At 37.9% G+C, this 19427-nt stretch overlaps 2 protein-coding genes across 3 annotated transcripts in view; one reads left to right on the top strand and one right to left on the bottom strand.

Annotated features, from left to right (window-relative positions):
• Positions 1–19427, top strand: part of LOC309698698 (poliovirus receptor-like) — a 366820-nt gene that overhangs the window by 201381 nt on the left and 146012 nt on the right. The window lies entirely within an intron of this gene.
• LOC309699143 (uncharacterized protein) lies at positions 15852–17741 on the bottom strand. Its single transcript, XM_082522019.1, has 3 exons — positions 17528–17741; positions 17110–17205; positions 15852–16631 (listed from the first exon to the last, which is right to left on the bottom strand). The coding sequence occupies exons 1-3, from the start codon at positions 17714–17716 to the stop codon at positions 16299–16301; spliced, it is 618 nt and encodes a 205-aa protein (XP_082378145.1). The 5' UTR covers positions 17717–17741; the 3' UTR covers positions 15852–16298.

Below are 19427 nucleotides of genomic sequence, written 5' to 3'. Positions count from 1 at the left end.
CCTCTTTGACAGAATAAAAAAACTGAAGGAAATATTAAGGGTTTATTTATAATGATCGAGGGGTTCATTCGCAAACACCATCGGAGATGTGCTTGATGCTGCACATGTGACTGAATTCGACATCAAAACACCCCAGCTGAAAGTGCAAGGCTTTTACAATTAGTCAGAGTATCTCTCTGCTTGAGACCAGTCCCTCTAAACTGCGGCACAGAAGTCAGAAGTGAGTGGAAAAAAATAGCCATGTTTTCTCTCTCTCTCTTTCTACCGTCAAAAGAAACACATTTACCAGGGTTTTAGCTCCTTTATTATTTGTCATGTGTCAAGCTGGGCCATTTTCCAGTAATCTTCTTTATGTGACAACAAATGGATGAAAAACATGTTCCTTTTTTCAATTCCTATTTAAGGCCACAAGAGGCTAAGGTGCATCACTACCTCAATTTGGAGTAAAAGCATTTTATTGTTTCGGCTTTCTTTCAGCTCAGCATTATTGATCTGAAACTAATTAAGAGCGTGACGTCAATAATGACGTCTTCTTCCACAAAAGCAACTGCAAACCACTGGACACAGTTTAAATCAACAGAATCTAAAGATTAGTCACACAAATGCGAGTCACTAAAGTTAATTACCATCTGTAGTGATTCAGAGAACAATTTACATTAGTTAACTCCGTAGTCAGTGTCACAAAACATGCAGGGGAAAAAACTCTCTCTACATAAACCAAACTCACTTTTAGCAACAAGAAAGACATCACTGCAAAGGTAAATAACACAAAACATATAGTGTTTGTGCATTGCATTTAAGAGTTTATTAAGAAATTAAAAGTCATTAAAACAAAAGACATGAAATCTTTTTTGCCTGAAAGCACTTTAAACACAGTGCACTTTATTGCCCTGTGGCCAAAATGTATATCATATTTAATTAGAGTTTTTTGCATCAAACAAATAAAGCTTTTCTTCCCCCAATCTTTTCCCGGATGAGAAAAAAACCATGTTTGTTGGGCAAAAAACAACAAATAGTATATTGGGGTTTTTTTCATTTGGGAACCCTTTTTTTTTTTTTTTTACACGTTTCACAAATGGAAAATGGGGAACTTGGAAACATTATCCTGGCAAATTTCTTTTTTCATATGTTCTTAAATCATAAACACAGGAAATAAAACTTGCTGATTTCATTTCGACTTTGATAACAGAGCACCGTAATTATTTTTCTTGTATTAACCGCACAGGGCTGTCATCATTTTGCCACAACTTTCTTGGTCTTATTTAAAATAAAAGAATAAGTGTTTCTGAGGAAATGACATGAAATGACAAATTTATCTCATTTTGGACAAACTCCTGAATTGCTACTAATATGCATTTCTTAGCACTCCGATAACCTGCAACCAAGGTGTCTTTGTCACTGTTCAGCACACGTTTTCTGCATCCTTATATTTTATGCAATAAGATATTCTCTTTTTTCCCAACATGACCAAACAGTTTACTACATGCCTATCACACCAAAATATAACAATTTCTTACTGAAGATGATTGGAATTCCTAAGATCCATCAGCATCCTCACCTTTTTTCCCACCTCCACACACATCAACCTACTTTCCCTGCAGATGTGCTTTGGAAAGAAACATAGTTATATTTGTGCATGTAGCGGGCTGTTATGTTGTAAACTGTCTGCATGTCCCTGGGAAGATTAAGATTATTTTATTGCATTAAATAGTGCTGATCATATCAGTTGATTGTGCCAGTCTGGTGAACAAACTGTCACCTGGCTCAAGCAGGCTCTCCTCCACCCTGTTCTTTTTTATAAAGTGCTTTTCAAACCCAAACATTATGGCTAACAGCTGGATTTTCCCCTGTGAGTGCAGCTAACTGAACATGAGGAGCCACTTCCTGCAAAAGAGGCAGAGATTGAAAGTGGACAGTCCCAACCAGCCATGTGACACCATGGTCAGTGCTGACAGAAGATGGCACTAAACATGTGTTTCAAACTTCGAATTCGAGCACTGATTTCTTAAATCCAGCTTCGCAGACAGTGTTACATCTACGTCAGGTTTTCAGAGTAGGGCTTATTGGTGTATATCAGCCTTTATTTGTGTAGACTTCATGTCCCTCTGCAAAGTTATAAAATCATGAAATTTAGGTTTTTGGAGCGACTGGCCAACTCTGCAAGTTTGAGGGTTCCAGGGCTGCTGGATCTTCAGTGCAAAAGTCTATTTACTTCCAGTACTGAGCATTTTTTGTTATTAGCTGTCTACGAAAACGAAAGGTCACATTCCTGAAGAAATCCTACATTTTTATCGGTTCCTCAACAAACTCTGAATGAATTTTTGGAAACAAGTTGGAAATCCACAGAGTTAGTAAAGAAAAAATATAGTAGTGGTCTTATTTTCTCATGAAAACAAATGTCAGTGCTTATTAATTTACCTGAAAAGATCGGACTAAACCATTATGACCTCATCAAAAGGTTTGTTTGAAGCTACAACCCACATTTTTGGTTTTATACAAGAAAATAATTAAAAATCAATGCCAAGTTAGCTGTCTCAGTTCCAGTCTTATGTATTGCAACTGTTCAGAAAAAATTTAAACTTTCAGATTTGTAGTAAGGATCAACCTTAAATCTGAAGATAAGTGTAGTTTGGCCCGGAAAATAGGGAGACTGCCGGGCAGATAACGGATTCCCACTCCAGCCACGTTCACACTTTTAACAGTGTAACATATATTTTCATCAATGAGTGTGAACCGAGAGATCTGAGAACTCTCCATCTCACAGAAAGTCAACAACAGTCAATGCCAAGAGTGAAGTCCACTCCAAGTTAGCTGTCTCTTCTTATCTCCAAGAAATCAACTTTCTTGTGTGTAGTTAGCCACTTTCATATTATATATATATTAATTAATAAATGTGATCTGAGAACTTTCCAGCTCAGACAGTGAACCAGTTGGTCTCAAGTGATCAGCGAGAATAATCACTGGTTTGCACTTTCGATTCTATGACTTGGAGTTTCACTGTGACAAATGGCTGACTGCAGTCAACCTGCTGTAAGTTTCACTTACAGTGTGGTTTCATGGCTGCTGTGTGTTTGCATCAATGTGCAAATGAAACTGGTGGAAGTTCCAAGTGTTGATTAGCGAGACAGTTAAGGAGGAGAACTAAAACTTACTACGCTGTGTTTCACTGCAAAATTAGAAGTGTTTGCATTAGAGTGCTTTGTGGTTTAGACTGTGTGCATTAATTAGTGCCTTAGTATGTGTTGGTGTGTGTATATGTGGACTGTATGTAGTCATGCGGCAAAGGTGCAAGGATGTTTTGTATAAGGAAGCAAGCTCACTTCCTTACTGCAGGAAGCAAATTTGACAGCTGAGTAATTGTGTGTGTGTGTGTGTGTGTGTGTGTGTGTGTGTGTGTGTGTGTGTGTGTGTGTGTGCGTGTGTGTGTGTGTGTGCGTGTGTGCGTGTGCATCTGTGTGTAGGCTGAGAATGACACCACAAATTTTATTTGCTTTTCTTCAAAGAATGAACTTGACAGCAGAGTGGGTTTTATTGTGAGCATAATCTGCAGATGTGTTTTCACTCTATGTATTTTTCACCTCAGAGTTACTGCTGACATGATGCAGCAGCAGCAATTAGCATAATTTCATGCACACATATATATCATGTTTGTATCTGTTCATCACACCTCCAGTTATTTCATGCAACATAAATTAGAGAGCGAAGAGACAGAAAACCGGAGGAAAGAAAACTACATATACACAAATTAGCACAATAAACTGTTTAAAAAAAGCTTGATGTCACTGCAGCAGATAGATTACAATTTGTTTTCACTTTATCTTACTTGTTCAGATGGCTTTAAATAACTAAAGTTGAACAGAAAAGTGTTTGTGTGGGTCCGTGTGTGTGTGTGTGTGTGTGTTATTCTGTTTTGAGCCAAACTTTATCTGTGGTCAAAAACCGAAGATTTTAATTTTAAAGTTCTGCATAGATGCAAATGTTTTGCATCATAGTTTTTTGGTTCTTTATGTTTAAGTTTTTAACCTTTTTTTAGGTCTGTTACTATACCAGGTAACCATCTCACTGGTATTTTAAGTCTGTTTTCAAGAGCGATTTGGTAAAGTAGGCACAGTTGGTATGAGTATAACAACATTATATATAATATAATAAATATTACTGTCACACTACAGTACAGATGGGAGGAAACAGGATTTACAGCTCTTATATTCAAGCAAAATTTCATTTCCATTTTAATTTGGGAGCAAAAACACTAACCAATAAAACTAATTTTGCCATCCTTTAAAATTGACTTAAATGCCCTCGTAATAACCTACTCTCGCAATTACAGGTCATTCTGCAGAATATTTCAAGAAAAAAATATAAAGCAGCATATTTAAAAGTTTGTTTGTTTGCTTGCTTTTCTTCTAATTTTACCCTGACCTCAGGATAAAGAGAGAACACATGGGGTACTCATTTGGGACTTTTACACAGACTGGAGTGAAGCAACCCAACGAGAGATTTATGTATAGAAACCAGTCAACTGGAAATGCTGCAGACACACAGAAATGGTCACTTTACAGCTAAGATTCAAAGTGATTAAATAATTTCTGTTGAGATTTAATTTGTTTACCACGTTTTTGACCTAGTAGGAAAAATTTCAAAGTTGTACAAAATCTCACGATTTCATTATTAGTTACTTCATTTCGACTCCAATTTGCAAAATGTTAAATTATTTACTAACCATGATTTCAGAAACTGGCAAAACCTGATGAAATCTGCTGAAAACTCTTTTCATATTAATCCCTAAATCTGTAATTGTTATTGTTAAACATGCTGCTATAATCTGAAGTCTGATGATGTTCGTTCATGTGCTTTTTCTGTGTAGAGTTTTTACAGTTTTTAAATGAGTCTTTAATTAGTGTTTTAATAACTTACAGTGTTACAAAAATTGCTTTAAGGCCTTTTCTCTCTGCTAAGATGATTTTGCTCCTTTGATTTTCATTTATCGGTTGTACTTATAGTGACTCAATGACTAAATCGTGAACATTTCAGAAACACGTCCTTTTATATAGAACAATGTTATCAGTCATTTTGGCAGTCACTGATAAAAGAAAGGAACTTCTCTCGGCGACCTTATATTTACCTGTATTTAACGCCATATTACTGTAAGCTGAGTTAAATTACACTAAACAGGCTCTTTTCTAGAGACTTCTCAGCTCACTTATACTGTAAAAATGTTATTTATACATTTCTGTTACAAGATGATGCAGGCTCTCTCTAGGTGACAAACTGTTTCTCAATAAAATAATGTGATAAAAAAAATCATTTGAGATGTGACAATATTAAATATTGAGTTATAACAGCAGATGTCGTGCGGCTGGTAAAGCACTGCTCTTCGAGTTTGCAGCCTCTACCCGTGATTAAATTCTGGCTCTATAAAGCTTCAGTCTGCACCAAGCGCCATCTCCCCAAGATGTTTTATGTTTACTATGGAGTGAATACAATGCAAACCTAACTTGAACGCACTGCCAGCAGTATCAGGTGCTGTAAACCAGCCACAGACTGCAGCTTGAAATGTAATTTGCAAGCGTGTCAGTGGATGCTGGCATTTCACCCAGAGTTAAAAGGAGATGGAGTGCAAGGTACTGTATCTAGCTTTGTGGTGGGTGCAGTCACACAGATGGTTTCTGGAATATTAACAACATAATGGATAGCAGGTTCTTTATTTATCAGTGCAACTTTAAAGGTCAGTGCATGTCAACTTTAAGCTGAACATAGATTGCATAAATAGATGAGAGAAAGCCTCTGAAGGTAATATAAGTGATAGGCCTGTGGTGTATATTTGAATTTCACTGCTTGTACTGTTGGTGATACACGTTAGCTTTGTGTCACAGTTATTAAAAAAAAAGTGGTTTATATGAAAGTCTTCCATCAAGACAAATCGTCCCACCTTATACCTGAGAGTATATTTCTAGAAATCCACAGGAAAGGAGCCGTACCATGAGGGGTAGAGTGTGATTGACTGAATCAGGCCCGTGTGCACAAATGCTTTTCTGTATCTGAATTGTATCCAGTGTAGACAAAGTATGTAAGGATCTCAGGTAAACCAGACTTTTTCTTTTGCAGTCAATGGTAAGAGGCCAAAGTCTTGGCCCAAGTACGACCTTTGCAGAATATAATGGAAGTGGGAAAAAAAGGAAATGCAGCTGAAAGCTGCATTTCTACCAAGTTTTTCACTTTCACATAGTATAAAATATTGCATCAGTTGGCACAGTACATGTTAGTCCCACAAGAACTGTGTGACTCATAAAAATCTGCTAATCTATGCATCAATACTGAAACCCAAAGATAATTGCCAAACAGCACAGCAGCTGGAAATACAGTTTTAAAAGTTAATTGGATTTAAAAAAAACAAAAACAAAAAAACAAAGTAGAATGCATGAGCACACAGACTATAGCATGAAAACAAACATTTATTTTTATGCTTTTTTAAATTTGCTTTGGTATTGAGGAAAACAGCATTCACATAAAACATGTTTGTTATTAAAAAAAAAAAAGATGAATCTGCAATCTGTGCCACAAAGTGGGGAAAACACAGGAAGTAAAGCTCCAATAAGATACCACAGGAAACTAATCTTCACAGTAAAACAGGAACTGAAATTGAATTAATTAAATAAGGGGGAATGATGAAGGGCAATGTTACAAAGAGAGAGACACAACAAAGGGGAAGCAAGTAAAACGAATGCAAGAAAACAATGAAATTTAACCTTGAAAGTGAAGCTGGACGTAAACAATAAGTGACACTGGAGACTAACCTAGCCATGATAACGGACAGTAAGGCAGAAAACAGATAGGGAGAGGCTGGGGAGGCTAGAATAACAAATAAAATCCAAACAAAAACCAGAATTCTACTCAATAATTCACAAGAACAAGAAACAGAAACATCTTCAAACCCTGGAATAATGCAAAAACCTAACCAGAAACTCCTATCTACTAAACTAATGACCAATCCCAATGACCAGAGCATTTTAACACGGTTCCCCATCATTTTCCCATTTATTTCTCCAAACCTGGGCCATTTCAATATTTTCTTTTCATGTTTCTTTAAGAATTTCTTCTGCCATTAAATAGACTGTCATTCAAAAAAGTAGTCAAGGTGTTTCATACAGTTTCACTTACAGGTTGATCGATGCCGGGGTCACAACGGGACTTGTCAGATTTAACAAAACTTATGTTGCAAGGTAATTAAGGCCTACATGTTTTATTATTCTTAGTGCTTTCATGGCATATTCATTTATTTATGTCATAATTTATTTATTTAGTTCCTGCTTTTTTGCAGTTTTAGCTCCATAATCAGAAACTGATCGACTGCAGTCAAGATGTGCATGTGCACATTTGACCTTCACAGCATTAAGTCAAAAAAAGCTCTCATTTTCTTGGTTTAGCCAACGAGAAAAGAAAAATAGAGAAGAAATGAGAAAAATAGGACAGTTATTCTCTCACAGTAACCACCAGGAGTCGACTTGATGAAATGTAAAATGGTAGCCATTATGCTTAATGTGGATCATTTTTTCCTTTTTATTTCTTCATTTCCTTTTTGTTGTTTTTTTTTTCACTTCTTTTCTCTTGACTAAGCAGCCGAGCAGAATACAGGAAGGACCTGTAGAGAATGAAACAGCTGGCGGTGAAATGAAAAGTGCAATTTGAAACAATGGATTTTGGAGAGAGGCAGACTGTGTAACCATGGGACACCGATGAGGGCTGCAAGTGCAAATCAGTGACGCATTTATTAATTGAAAACTCTTTCAATTATCTTCTAGGACTTGCTTTTGTCCGGCTGCAGAGAGAGAGAAAAGAGAGAGATGGACAAAAGAAACGGTCCCAATTGGCTTTATCATATGGCACAAGGAAAAAGCGTGAAAATGATTGAATAATTTCTAAATCCCACACTGATCATCATCATATATTACACGTCAGTTTCATTGCAGTAGATAAATGTATGATGTATAAAGATATGCTTATGTTTCGCTCTCGCCACATTGTTTTTCTACTGTGAAAATTAGTCTGACAGCGTCTTATTTTGGAGACTCAATAAAGATGCAGTTATGTTCTCAACATTATGTAGTGTCGATAGATGTGTTTTCCCATTTAAAAAAGCCAGTAATTGACACAGTAACTCATCTTAAATTCCCCTCTGTGCTGCTTTCTAAACTGACAGCAAAGTCTCGAAGATCTAAAGAACTGCAGATGCCAATCCATTCTGTCTTTGGCATGGCAGGGAGGAGACAGTAAACAGATAAGGAATAGACAGGAATCCATCTACTTCTCAATGTCACTTTCAATCTCCAATCAATACGAGATAACCTTTTGGTGAATGATCGCGATATAAATACACACACGCGTGTATTTATATCCTTGGGGACATCTCATTGACATAATCCTTTCCCTATCCATTTACCCTAACCGTCAAAAATGAATGCCTAACCCTAACCTAATTGTAACCCTGACACTAAAACCACATTTTGAGGCTCAAAAATAAAAATTCAAACTCGTGGGGTCTGGGATTTTGGTCCCCACAAGGGCTGTCGGTCCCCTCCAGTATAGCAAAGCTCCAATTTTTGTTCCCCACAAAGATGTTAATACTTTCCACATCTTACGTGTGTGTGTGTGTGTGTGTGTGTGTGTGTGTGTGTGTGTGTGTGTGTGTGTGTGTGTGTGTGTGTGTGTGTGTGTGTGTGTGTGTGTGTACATGGAGTGTGTTCTTTGTTGGGTCACTTGTTTTGTACTCTACCAATGCTGTACAGACCATGAGTATCACATGTTATCAATTAATATTCATCATTTAATTCATATTTTTGGAAAATGATTGATGACTACATTTTTACTTATGTATTTATTTAATTAGTTATATTTAAATATTTTAATTGGAATTACTTGAGCTACGAGGCTGAGGCAGATAAGAGAGATCAGTCAACCAATAAGCTAAATCAATTGAAAAATAATATTTAGATAAATAACTTTCATCTAAATATTTTATATAGACTTAGACGAATATAAAATATTGTCACGGCGAGTGAGGTGAGCCGTGTGGAGGCAATGAAGGAGGATCCAAACGCAGGCAGTCGTGAAGGTGTGAAGGTGGTTTATTGAGCATGAAAGTAAATACAAACGGCAAAGGGAGCTATGACTAACTAGACTGGGAACAAACTAACTACAGAACACGAACCTGAACATGAGCAGAAACACTTAGCGGTTGACAGCAGGGAAACACACAGATGACGCAGGGTGGAATACACAGACGGACCAGCAACTACAATGACGGCAGACATGACTTAAATACACAGAGAATCACAGGGGAATTACACACAGGTGGTGGACACAGCTGGGAATAATCAACAAGACGAGACAAAGGTAAAACTGAACACACTCACATGAGACGCAGACCATCACAATAAAACAGGAACAAGCAACCATCACACTAAGACACAAACTCGACATAGAGAGACAGACAGAAAATGGCACATGGAGCTAGACAAATACTAAGCAGACACAACTGAAGAACAAATCCTAAACACCACAGAAACATGAAACTCAAATAATAAACATCATCATAATCAACACTACAAGAGAACAAGAAAACAATCCCTGATGCAAACTAAAACCAAAACATAATAAAACTCAAACTACTGGGTCCGACGGACCCAGAACCGTGACAAATATAAAAATATAGACTATAGAATTATTTTATATTGTATTATAATAATATACACAGTGAGCCTTAGTGTTGAATATCCATGTACACTTCTGTTATTTTGAAGCGCTATGTAGTTTTAACAATTTAATATGTGTCAATGTTTATTTACTACAACTCAGTAAATTCAGCACTCAAGATCTTTGTATACTCAAGCAGATTGACTCATGGTGTAATTGTTGCTGTTGCAGGGCTGACTGAATAATCACAATTAAAACATGCAGCACTTTGTTTGACAAGTACAATAAATGTACAGAAATGTGTCCTTGTGAAGGTTCTCAAAGGAATAATACACCGTATAAGACCTATTCCCTGAATTCATTATGTTAGTTATCATCTCATATAGTTTTAATTTGCACACATGAGCAAGTCTCTGCAGACACAGGAAGGTGAACCTTCAGACACACTCTGAGCTTCTTACAAAACAACTAATAATGATTTCTAAAGAAGCAGGCCACATGATGGTAAAATGGTGTTAAAAATCCATGGTGTTGAATCCAGTGCTATTTTTTCACTTTAATTCCCCCAAATCATGAGTTTCTCAAACATTCTGATCAGTTCTGTTATGAACATTGCTCTTAATAACACTGAAATGTCTTTAACCAACGTGTTTTTGTCAGGAAATCCTAATTACTTTCAAGACTAAAAATCCAAACCTCAGTCTCTGATTTTGAATTCCTGCTTTTTAGATGCCTAAATCTTATAAAAGACAAACAAAAAAAAAAAAACATGACATCTGCTTATGTGTAAGCAGAATCTGTAGGGAGAAGAACAGATTTGAGGTACCAGAAGGTTTCTGGTTTCTTTTTCCCTGCTGGTAGCCTAATGTAGTACTCAACAATCACATTTTACCGGGCCTATGTTATATGCAGGTAAGCAGTCCATGTGAAGAGGGCAACAGTGACTGCATTTGGTGAGACGCAATTCAATTTTTAAGGGGTCAACCATCCAATGGATGGTGCACAAGACAGGTGAAGAAGAGGGTGCAGGGAGGGTGGAGCAGATGGAAATGAGTATCAGGAGTGATGTGTAATAAAAGGACAGCAGCAAGACTGAAAGGGAAGGTTTACAAGATGGCAGTGAGACCTGCTATGACGTATGGCTTGGAGACGGTGGCATTAATAAAAAGCGGCTGAGCAGGAGGGGGCAGAGATTTTCACTGGGAGTGACGACAATAGACAAGATTAGAAATTAGTAGATCAGAAGGACAGCTCAGCCTGAGCTTTTGGATTCAGAGTTACAAAGGCGAGGCTGAGATGGTTTGGATATGTGCTGAGGAGGGATAGTGGATATGCTGGACAATGGATGTTGAATATGGCGCTGTGGGGCAGGAGTTGATGAGGATGATCAAACAGAAGATTCATATATGAAGGAGGACATATTAGGAATAGGGTGAGATGGAGGCAGATGATCCTCTGCAGTGACTGAAAGGGAGGGAGAAGCTGAAAGAAGAAGAGCATTTTATTGTGTTTCGTTTAAATTATCTGCATTAAAAACACGTGGGAAACACCAAGACTCGGCCCAGATATCCACTGGTTAGACCAGGAGCCCTGAAACACTGGCCGTTGCCCTTGAGAATAAGTCAGCAGACTAGCTCCAGATTGAGATCAGTCATGTTATATGATTTCTCCCGGCTAACCTCAGAAAGATTTCATTAAAAGAACAATTTCTCTTTATAATGAAACTCGAAAAACTTTTTGTTGTATGGGCAGCAATATCTTCCCATATAGAGTAATGGACCATCTAACATTATTATAGCTGTGTGTTTGAGTCAAACTGTGTTGTAACTTTTAACTTTTACAACTGCGATAAGTCTTGACTTTAAGAACAACTGGTGAAACTAGGAGCATAAACCCACGCATATTAACAGATGTTCATCACTTCAGACCTTCTGTCCAACCAGGAGTTGTTTCCTCCTCTGGGCTCTATGAATCTCCCACTGCAGTCAGGAAGGGTGACTCACTCCCATCTAGAATAGGTTTAAACCTATCTCAGTAAAAACATCTTGTGTTGTGCTTTCTGACTCTCGCGCATATTTTCCTATCTGCTGGCAAAAAACAGTCCCTTTTCTCTCCTTTTTGAGGTTATTGTTATTTATATTCCTGTTATCAAGAATCCCTGCACTACTGCAGTGCCTTTAACCCTGCACTCATTACTGTTCGGATTGTCGTTGAGGCAAATACGATTGTTTCTCTCTGTGAAAAACAAAACAAAAAACCTGAAAAACAACACCTTAACCTTAAGAAAAATACAGAAAAAGCAAACACTAAGCTAAATTATCAGCTGTTAGTAAGGATGCAGGACCAATGTATCTTTGTGAGCTTAATTCACTGTTATTTAGTGCTGCTTGAGATGAAAAGCATTAAAAGAAATTAGGATTCCTGCTTTGACAAAATGATTGCTGACAGGCAAGAAAAATGCATTATTCTGAAGTTATGAGTCATCCAAAAATGTTTGTGGAAGGGAGAGTGAGAGAGTTTTTGGTGGTGGGGGAGTTTTTAGCTCTCTTGAAACATGATGTGCCTCACTACAGAAAACCTCCCTACTAATAAATTGGTATTGACATAGTACAATGGCTAAAACCATTCAAATAAAGCTTTTTGTGCTTTAAGAAAAATCACAGTTAGAAGATGAGCCTGCTATCTCAATATAGGTAAAAATTAGACCCGAATATATACTATAACTGTCATGAACTAGCTGTGTGCAGACAGGAATTGGACCTAAACGCAAATTACTAAAATTACTAAACTAATTACATGGGGAGGCACACGAGGAAGCACAGCCAAGAGGGAGGACGCAACGCAGAACTGAGGGAGACGCGGACATAAATACACAGAAGGATAACGAGGGAAGTCTGAGCACACGGGGAACACAGCTGATACTAATAATTGTAACGAGACAGGACAGGAGCAAACACAACGTGACGTACACTGATGGGAGACTATCAAAGCAAAACAGGAAGTACACAGAGACGCAGACAGGAGGGGTAGAGAGAACACGGGGAGAGCGCAGACCTGATGGGCTGGGCAAGTCATGGAATAAAACACAAGGAGGGGAAACAAGGTATGAGAATTCACAGATACACGGAGGGAGACACAGGAGGTAAAGACACGAGGGGAAATCTAATAAACGGCATCTAAACAGAATAACCTTTAGAATAAAAAGTGGACCTAAAACAAAAATACAGGAAAACACAAAACACCGGGTAGAAGTCCCGGGACCATGACAATAACGTGTTTTCACCAGCCAAATATCCCATATGACAAAATTTCAACCCACCCCTATGACAAGTTTCAGAATACCGAGGTAAATCTTTGCATATGGACAAGTATAGCTTTGAGTTTTAAGTGTACCACACCAGAAAAAGCAGGGGTGGGATATAGCTTCTGATATCGTCCAATGACCCTATCATTAAGGTCATTTATATGGACATATTGCATGTTATGTTCATACAATAAAAGCTTTTCATGGGTAATTTTGCTCCACTTTTGCCATATTGAGATAACCTGAAATTACTGAATTACCAACACTGGCATATAGCCCTATGTATCCTGACCACTCCTGACATGTGATGTATCATCACAAGTACTTGTTACATTGCCATGAAAGTAGCTGTCTGTTTGTGCTGCCTTGATAGCCAATCCCAAGGACTTTGATAATACTCTTGACTTCTGCAGTCCGGCCACTAGATGGACAAAATGAATATTTATTTATTTTTGTAAAAAAAATGGATTGGTACTTATGTAGCACTTTTCTACTCTAATTGAGCACTCAAAACACTTTTTACGACAAGCCTCATTCACCCAATCACATACACATTCATACAGCACTTTTATTCTATGCCTGAGCACCTTTTCGAACATTCGCACGCTCACACAAACGGGGGCTACTTGGAATTCAGTATCTTGCCAAAGGACACTTCAGCATGTAGACTAGAGGAGCCCGCAATGAAGTTACCGGCCTATAGATTAGTATTCGTATATAGAAGACACATTTAATCCATTGAGCCACAGCCCCATACATATATAACAACATTCATGATTTTTATAGAAAGAATCCTGAAAGCACTTTTCTGTAAAACGTCTTGGAAAAAATGCAACGTTGAAAATGATCAGTATTTTCTCTTTTTAAACCCTCTGACATTGGCCTACAAAATGGACTGAACAGTAGATCCGTTTTTGTTTTTAGCTTTGCAAAAATATGTGTGAATTTGTGTTGAAGGTGCATTGACTTCAGGTCTAAGGGTGTTGTGTATCCACACATTCTCCTTATCATCACACAGACTCACACCTCAAAGCCAAGCTCTGCATTGCAATCTGCATTAAAGATGTTTCTCCTGCATCTTCTGCGCTCGTATCTATCAAGCCACCTCTTTCTGCCGTCTCCCTCATTATTCATTCTTTCATACCTCTTTCTGTCGGTCTCTTTCAAACACTCCAACTAGAACTTATCTTTTATCCCACCCTACACACCTCTCCTCTCACGTTAACAAGAACAAGACTCCTGAGCTCTCGCTCCCTTTCTTCTTCTTTTACTTTTCCTAACTAGTTCCTTCTCTCCATCTGTTCTGCAGATAAAAGGAGGCTCTGGTCTCTGTCTGCAGGGGTTTAAACTTCCTTTTTGATTATTCCAAGGAAGCTGTCGGACAGCTGCTATCTCTCGCAAGATGTTATCAGGAAAAAAACAAAACGGCTCATATTTACTGAGCATGCTGACCACTGGTCTATTTTGAAAGTCAGGAAGTGTTGCTTTCTATGATAACGCAAGCTAGTCGTGTGTATTAGATATATATGCTGCTCAAAAAAATAAAGGGAGCACAAAAATAAGACATCCCAGGTCTGAACGAATTAAATAGTATTATTAAATACTTTGTTCTTTACATAGTTGGATGTGCTGACAACAAAATCACACAAGAATTATCAATGGAAATCAAATTTAGCAACCCATTGAGGTCTGGATTTGGAGTCACACTCCAAAAATTAAAGTGGAAAAAAACACTGATCCAACTTTGATGTAATGTCCTAAAAACAAGTGAAAATGAGGCTCAGTAGTGTGTGTGGCCTCCACGTGCCTGTATGACCTCCCTACAACACCTGGGCATGCTCCTGATGAGGTGGCGGATGGTCTCCTGAGGGATCTCCTCCCAGACCTGGACTAAAGCATCCACCAACTCCTGGACAATGTGTGGTGCAATGTTGGTGGATGGAGCGAAACATGATGTCCCAGATGTGCTCAATTGGATTCAGGTTTGGGGAGCGGGCGGGCCAGTCGATAGCATCAATGCCTTCATCTTGCAGGAATTGCTGACACACTCCAGCCACATGAGGTCCAGCATTGTCTTGCATTAGGAGGAACCCAGGGCCAACTGCATCAGCATACGGTCTCACAAGGGGTCTGAGGATCTCATCTCGGTACCTAACGGCAGTCAGGCTACCTCTGATGCACACATGGAAGGCTGTGTGGCCCCCCCAAAGAAATGCCACCCCACACCATTACTGACCTGCTGCCAAACTGGAGGATGTTGCAGGCAGCAGAACGTTCTCCACAGCATCTCCAGACTCTGCCACGTCTGTCACATGTGCTCAGTGTGAACCTGCTTACATCTGTATAGAGCACAGGGCGAAGTTGTCAATCTTGGTGTTCTCTGGCAAATGCCAAACATCCTGCACGATGTTGGGCTGTAAGCACAACCACCACCTGCGGACATCGGGCCCTCATGCCACCCTCATGGAGTCTGTTTCTGACCGTTTGAGCAGACACATGCACATTTGTGGCCTGCTGCACTGTAAACCCGAATCAGTTGACTGAACTTAAAACATTTGTGGAAACTGATTACCTCAAAAGTTTTAAGTACACAAACTCATCTTTTCTAAGTATGGGGTACTCAAAATTTGTATTTATTGTTAACTTAAAAATTTTAAATTATATTTTTATTTTATTAATTGAGCTTTACTTAAAAACTATATACTTTAATTTTAATATTTTTGTGTTTTTTGTAGTTTACTATTTTGATCCAACACAATGCAATTATATTACAAACTAAACGCAAATTATATGATTATTAATTAAAAGAAATTTATTATTAAATGTTTGAGTGTAGACTAGTAAAAAAAATTAGAGAAATTCATTTACTTTACATTTTGTTTATTTAACATTTTTTATGGAAATGTAAAAACATCACTTAGTGTTTTTATAAAACCACTAACATGGACATTGGCACCATAAAGTGAGCATTATAAATTCAATGTAGAACATGTATCTTTTTATAAAATCACAAAGGACAACATCAGTCCTAATTGCATCTTTCTCAAAATACATAAATTCAAAATAAAAAGTCAAATACTAATCACTTTTGTTTGAAAAAGAAATGAAAAACAATTTTATAAAATGGGTACAAATAAAGATGATCATCTTCCAAATAACCAGAGCAAAGTTAGGTAAACTGATGGAATTAAATCCACCCAAAGTCTGTAGTAAACTTAAAGTGCTTTAAATAAAGTGCTTAAAACAAAGTGCTCAGTAACAGAGTGCATGTCCTAACAAACATTGCCTTATATTCCTTCCAGAACTACTCTTTCAGCAACAAATCATTTTTAAAAGCATGTAGGCAGGGTTTCAGAGGTTTGCCGTCAACAAGCCCCATGAAGATTTTTTGGACAAAGGTAAATGTGTGAACGAGCTTCCTGGGGTAGTCTAAATGCAGAGCATAGATCAAGCCAAACAATAAGGCAAATGCATCTGCAAATCTGGGAATATCACGCATCACCAAGTCGCCTTCCACCACAATGGCCATGCTTGAGGAAGTAAAATGGACTGGACTGGTCTGGGAAGCGCCGTCGGTAACCACTGTGAGAAGGGCAACTGGAGTGTCAATGAGGGTCGACTCATCCAATGTGTCCGCCTGGAATAGACACAGTATCAATAAGTAAGGTTGGTTTGAGAGAATGTGACAAGCAAGACCTGTAATCTAGCAAAAAATTCAGCAGTGTAGTGGGTTACTTTGTAACGGGTTAGGGTACTCTACTTTTTTGAAAAATGTACATTAACGCGTTAGCTTCTTGCATTACATAATTAGTATGTTTGTTATTTTTCTAAAAAAAAAAAAAAAAAAGAAGTCATTTTTTATTTTATGACTTTATCTCAAAAAGAAACTAAATCTTGACTTCAGCCTTGTTTTTGGGGCCACCTGCAGCATAGCCGAAGTGCTGTGATACGCCTGTGCCCTGCTCCTGACCCTGTGTGTGTGTGTGAGGGTTTTCTAAAGAGAGGGTATTTTGCTTGTACAATTTGGTAGCTGCTAGGGTATTAAATTGTATTTAAAAAAATCCATGGTGTTTTATCTCACTGGCAGAATTTAAGTGATGCAAAAATACACTTACATTACATGTCTTAAAGAATTCTGGGTCCTCCTCCCGCAGGTATACAGGAAGGGCACGAAGCACTGCAGTGCGTTTCACGTTGATATCAGGCGCCTCCTAAAAAGGGAAAAGAAAAGTTCATTGAACACAAAGTTTTCAGGTGTCATTCTTTTAGGGAGAATACATGTTTATGAAACTGCATGACATGTGACTCTACATAATTTTGGAGACATTTCTTTTAAGACACAACCTTTCTGTCTCTTATGACAAAGAGTCTGTATCTTACTCATTTGACAAAAATCCTACACAGTATTTTAAAGTAACATACCAGATCAGAGCTGTAATCTGTATAAAACACAGATGTTCAAAGCAAGGAAAAATTGAGTTTTTATCAGTGAAACTTTTAATTTGTGTTAATTTTATCATTATCAATATTCACCTGAAGATCATAATGATTCAGGATGGTTCGCAGAGCCTCTGATATCTTGCCAGTCCGTGCAGCCTTCTGTCTGTATAGAGCCATAAGTCGTGGTGTGTGTCTGTCAAGTTCAGCGTAGAACTGGTCAGTGATAATTATATACTCAGCCATCATTACAGCTTTCAAAAATTTCAAAAGTACACTGTACATTTCATGACAAAATAAACACTTAGCATGGTAAAAAAAAAAAAAAACCTTACAATTACTGCTGTTTACTTTGAGTGCAGTCTTGAATTCTATGGCCGATCATCCAACAGTCCAAAACATAGGTAAGAATTTCAGATGTTACAAAGTCACAGGCCATCATTCCATTTAGTCATGGTAAACAGTAACCCTCTTTTAGTTTTAAGTTTTTACCATATAATCAACATTGTCTCACCATGTATAAATTCTGTTAAGTTGGAAAAAAAAAAGCGAAAAAAAAAAAAAAAGCACAGAATACATATGAATTTACACTGCAGTTATTTTAAAAAACCAAGCCAAACTGCGGGATAAATCTTTGCAAAGACACATTGTTATGCAATAGTACATAATACATCAGTGAGATACTTGTAATATTACACAGAACTTCTACTTACAAACTACTTCTTTTACAGGCTGCTGCTTAAGATAGAAGTTGCCACTGCTAGCTAAGTCACTTTTGAATGATGCTAATGAGAAGAAGAAAAAAACCCGGCCGAACAATGAGGCTGCTGTTGTAAAAACGCCAACTTTCTTGCGTTGGCAATGGGTCGTTAAAATATCACTAAGACACTTTCTTTATGTGCAATTCTTATTAAAACTGTGTTTTAATCGGTTAAAACTGTAAAACTGACGATATCATCGGTTTGAAAAAGAGCGCGAACAACAGCGAACAACAATTCACTACCTGGGTCTGTGCTGTTTAACACAACGGCGCATTCAAAAACAAGTTAATGGCTGCAACATATTAATATACTTGCTTTTTTACGGAAAAAATAAACATAACGAAGGTTCCGTTTTACTTACAAGTTTCTCCAAATGTGCTCTCCGGTCGCTCGAGAAGGGCAGCCATATTGAACAGAATTTTCTGTCAACGTCGTTCAGGTTAGAGAGAAAACGTCATGACGTCATGACGTACAAATGCGGAGCTCGAAAAAAAAAACATTTACTCAAAAATCATAATTAAAAAAGCAGTATTTACTCTTAACTTCTAAGCCATGTACAATTATAACTGTTTGAATCGTTAAGAGAACAGAAAAGTTTTAAGTTGTTTCAACTTTGTGACGCATTTTAATTGTTGTATCCACAAACTTTATAAGTCAGGTGGACTGTTGGGGTTTACAGTGTGGTGGTCATTTTGCACGGCTCTGGCAGTGCTCCTCCTGTTCCTCCTTGCACAAAGACGGAGGTAGTGGTCCTGCGGCTGGTTTGTTGCCCTCCTATGGTCTCCTCCACGTCTCCTGATGAACTGGCCTGTCTCCTGCTAGTGCCTCCCTGCTCTGGATACTACGCTGACAGACACAGCAAAACTTCTCGCCACAGCTCGCATTGATGTGCCATCCTGGATGAGCTGCAATACCTGAGCCACTTGTGTGGGTTGTAGACTCCGTCTAATGCTACAACTATGCTACCGAGAAGTGGTCTGTGGTCACCATCTGCAGAATCACTCCTTTATTAGGGATGTCTTGCCAATTGCCTGTAATTTCCACCTGTTGTCTATTCCATTTGCACAACAGCCTGTGAAATTTATTGTCAATCAGTGTTGATTCCTAAGTGAACAGTTTGAATTCACAGAAGTGTGATTGACTTGGAGTTACATTGTGTTGTTTAAGTGTTCCCTTCATTTTTTTTGAGCAGTGTAGATAAAAAAATAAAAAACAACAACATATAATATAGACTT

This window comes from Aulonocara stuartgranti (assembly GCF_965226115.1).
Source record: "Aulonocara stuartgranti genome assembly, chromosome: 22".
Classification (NCBI taxonomy): domain Eukaryota; kingdom Metazoa; phylum Chordata; class Actinopteri; order Cichliformes; family Cichlidae; genus Aulonocara; species Aulonocara stuartgranti.
The sequence above is the reverse complement of the archived record's forward strand: the minus strand, read 5'-3'. Positions and strand labels throughout refer to the sequence as shown.

Coding starts and splice junctions, on each gene's coding strand:
- LOC309699143 (XM_082522019.1), bottom strand. CDS start 17,716: ATGTACAGTGTACTTTTGAAATTTTTGAAAGCTGTAATGATGGCTGAG. Junction 17,206..17,527: donor TGAATCATTATGATCTTCAG/GTGAATATTGAT, acceptor TTCCCTTTTTAG/GAGGCGCCTGATATCAACGT. Junction 16,632..17,109: donor AATTCTTTAAGACATGTAAT/GTAAGTGTATTT, acceptor TGTCTATTCCAG/GCGGACACATTGGATGAGTC.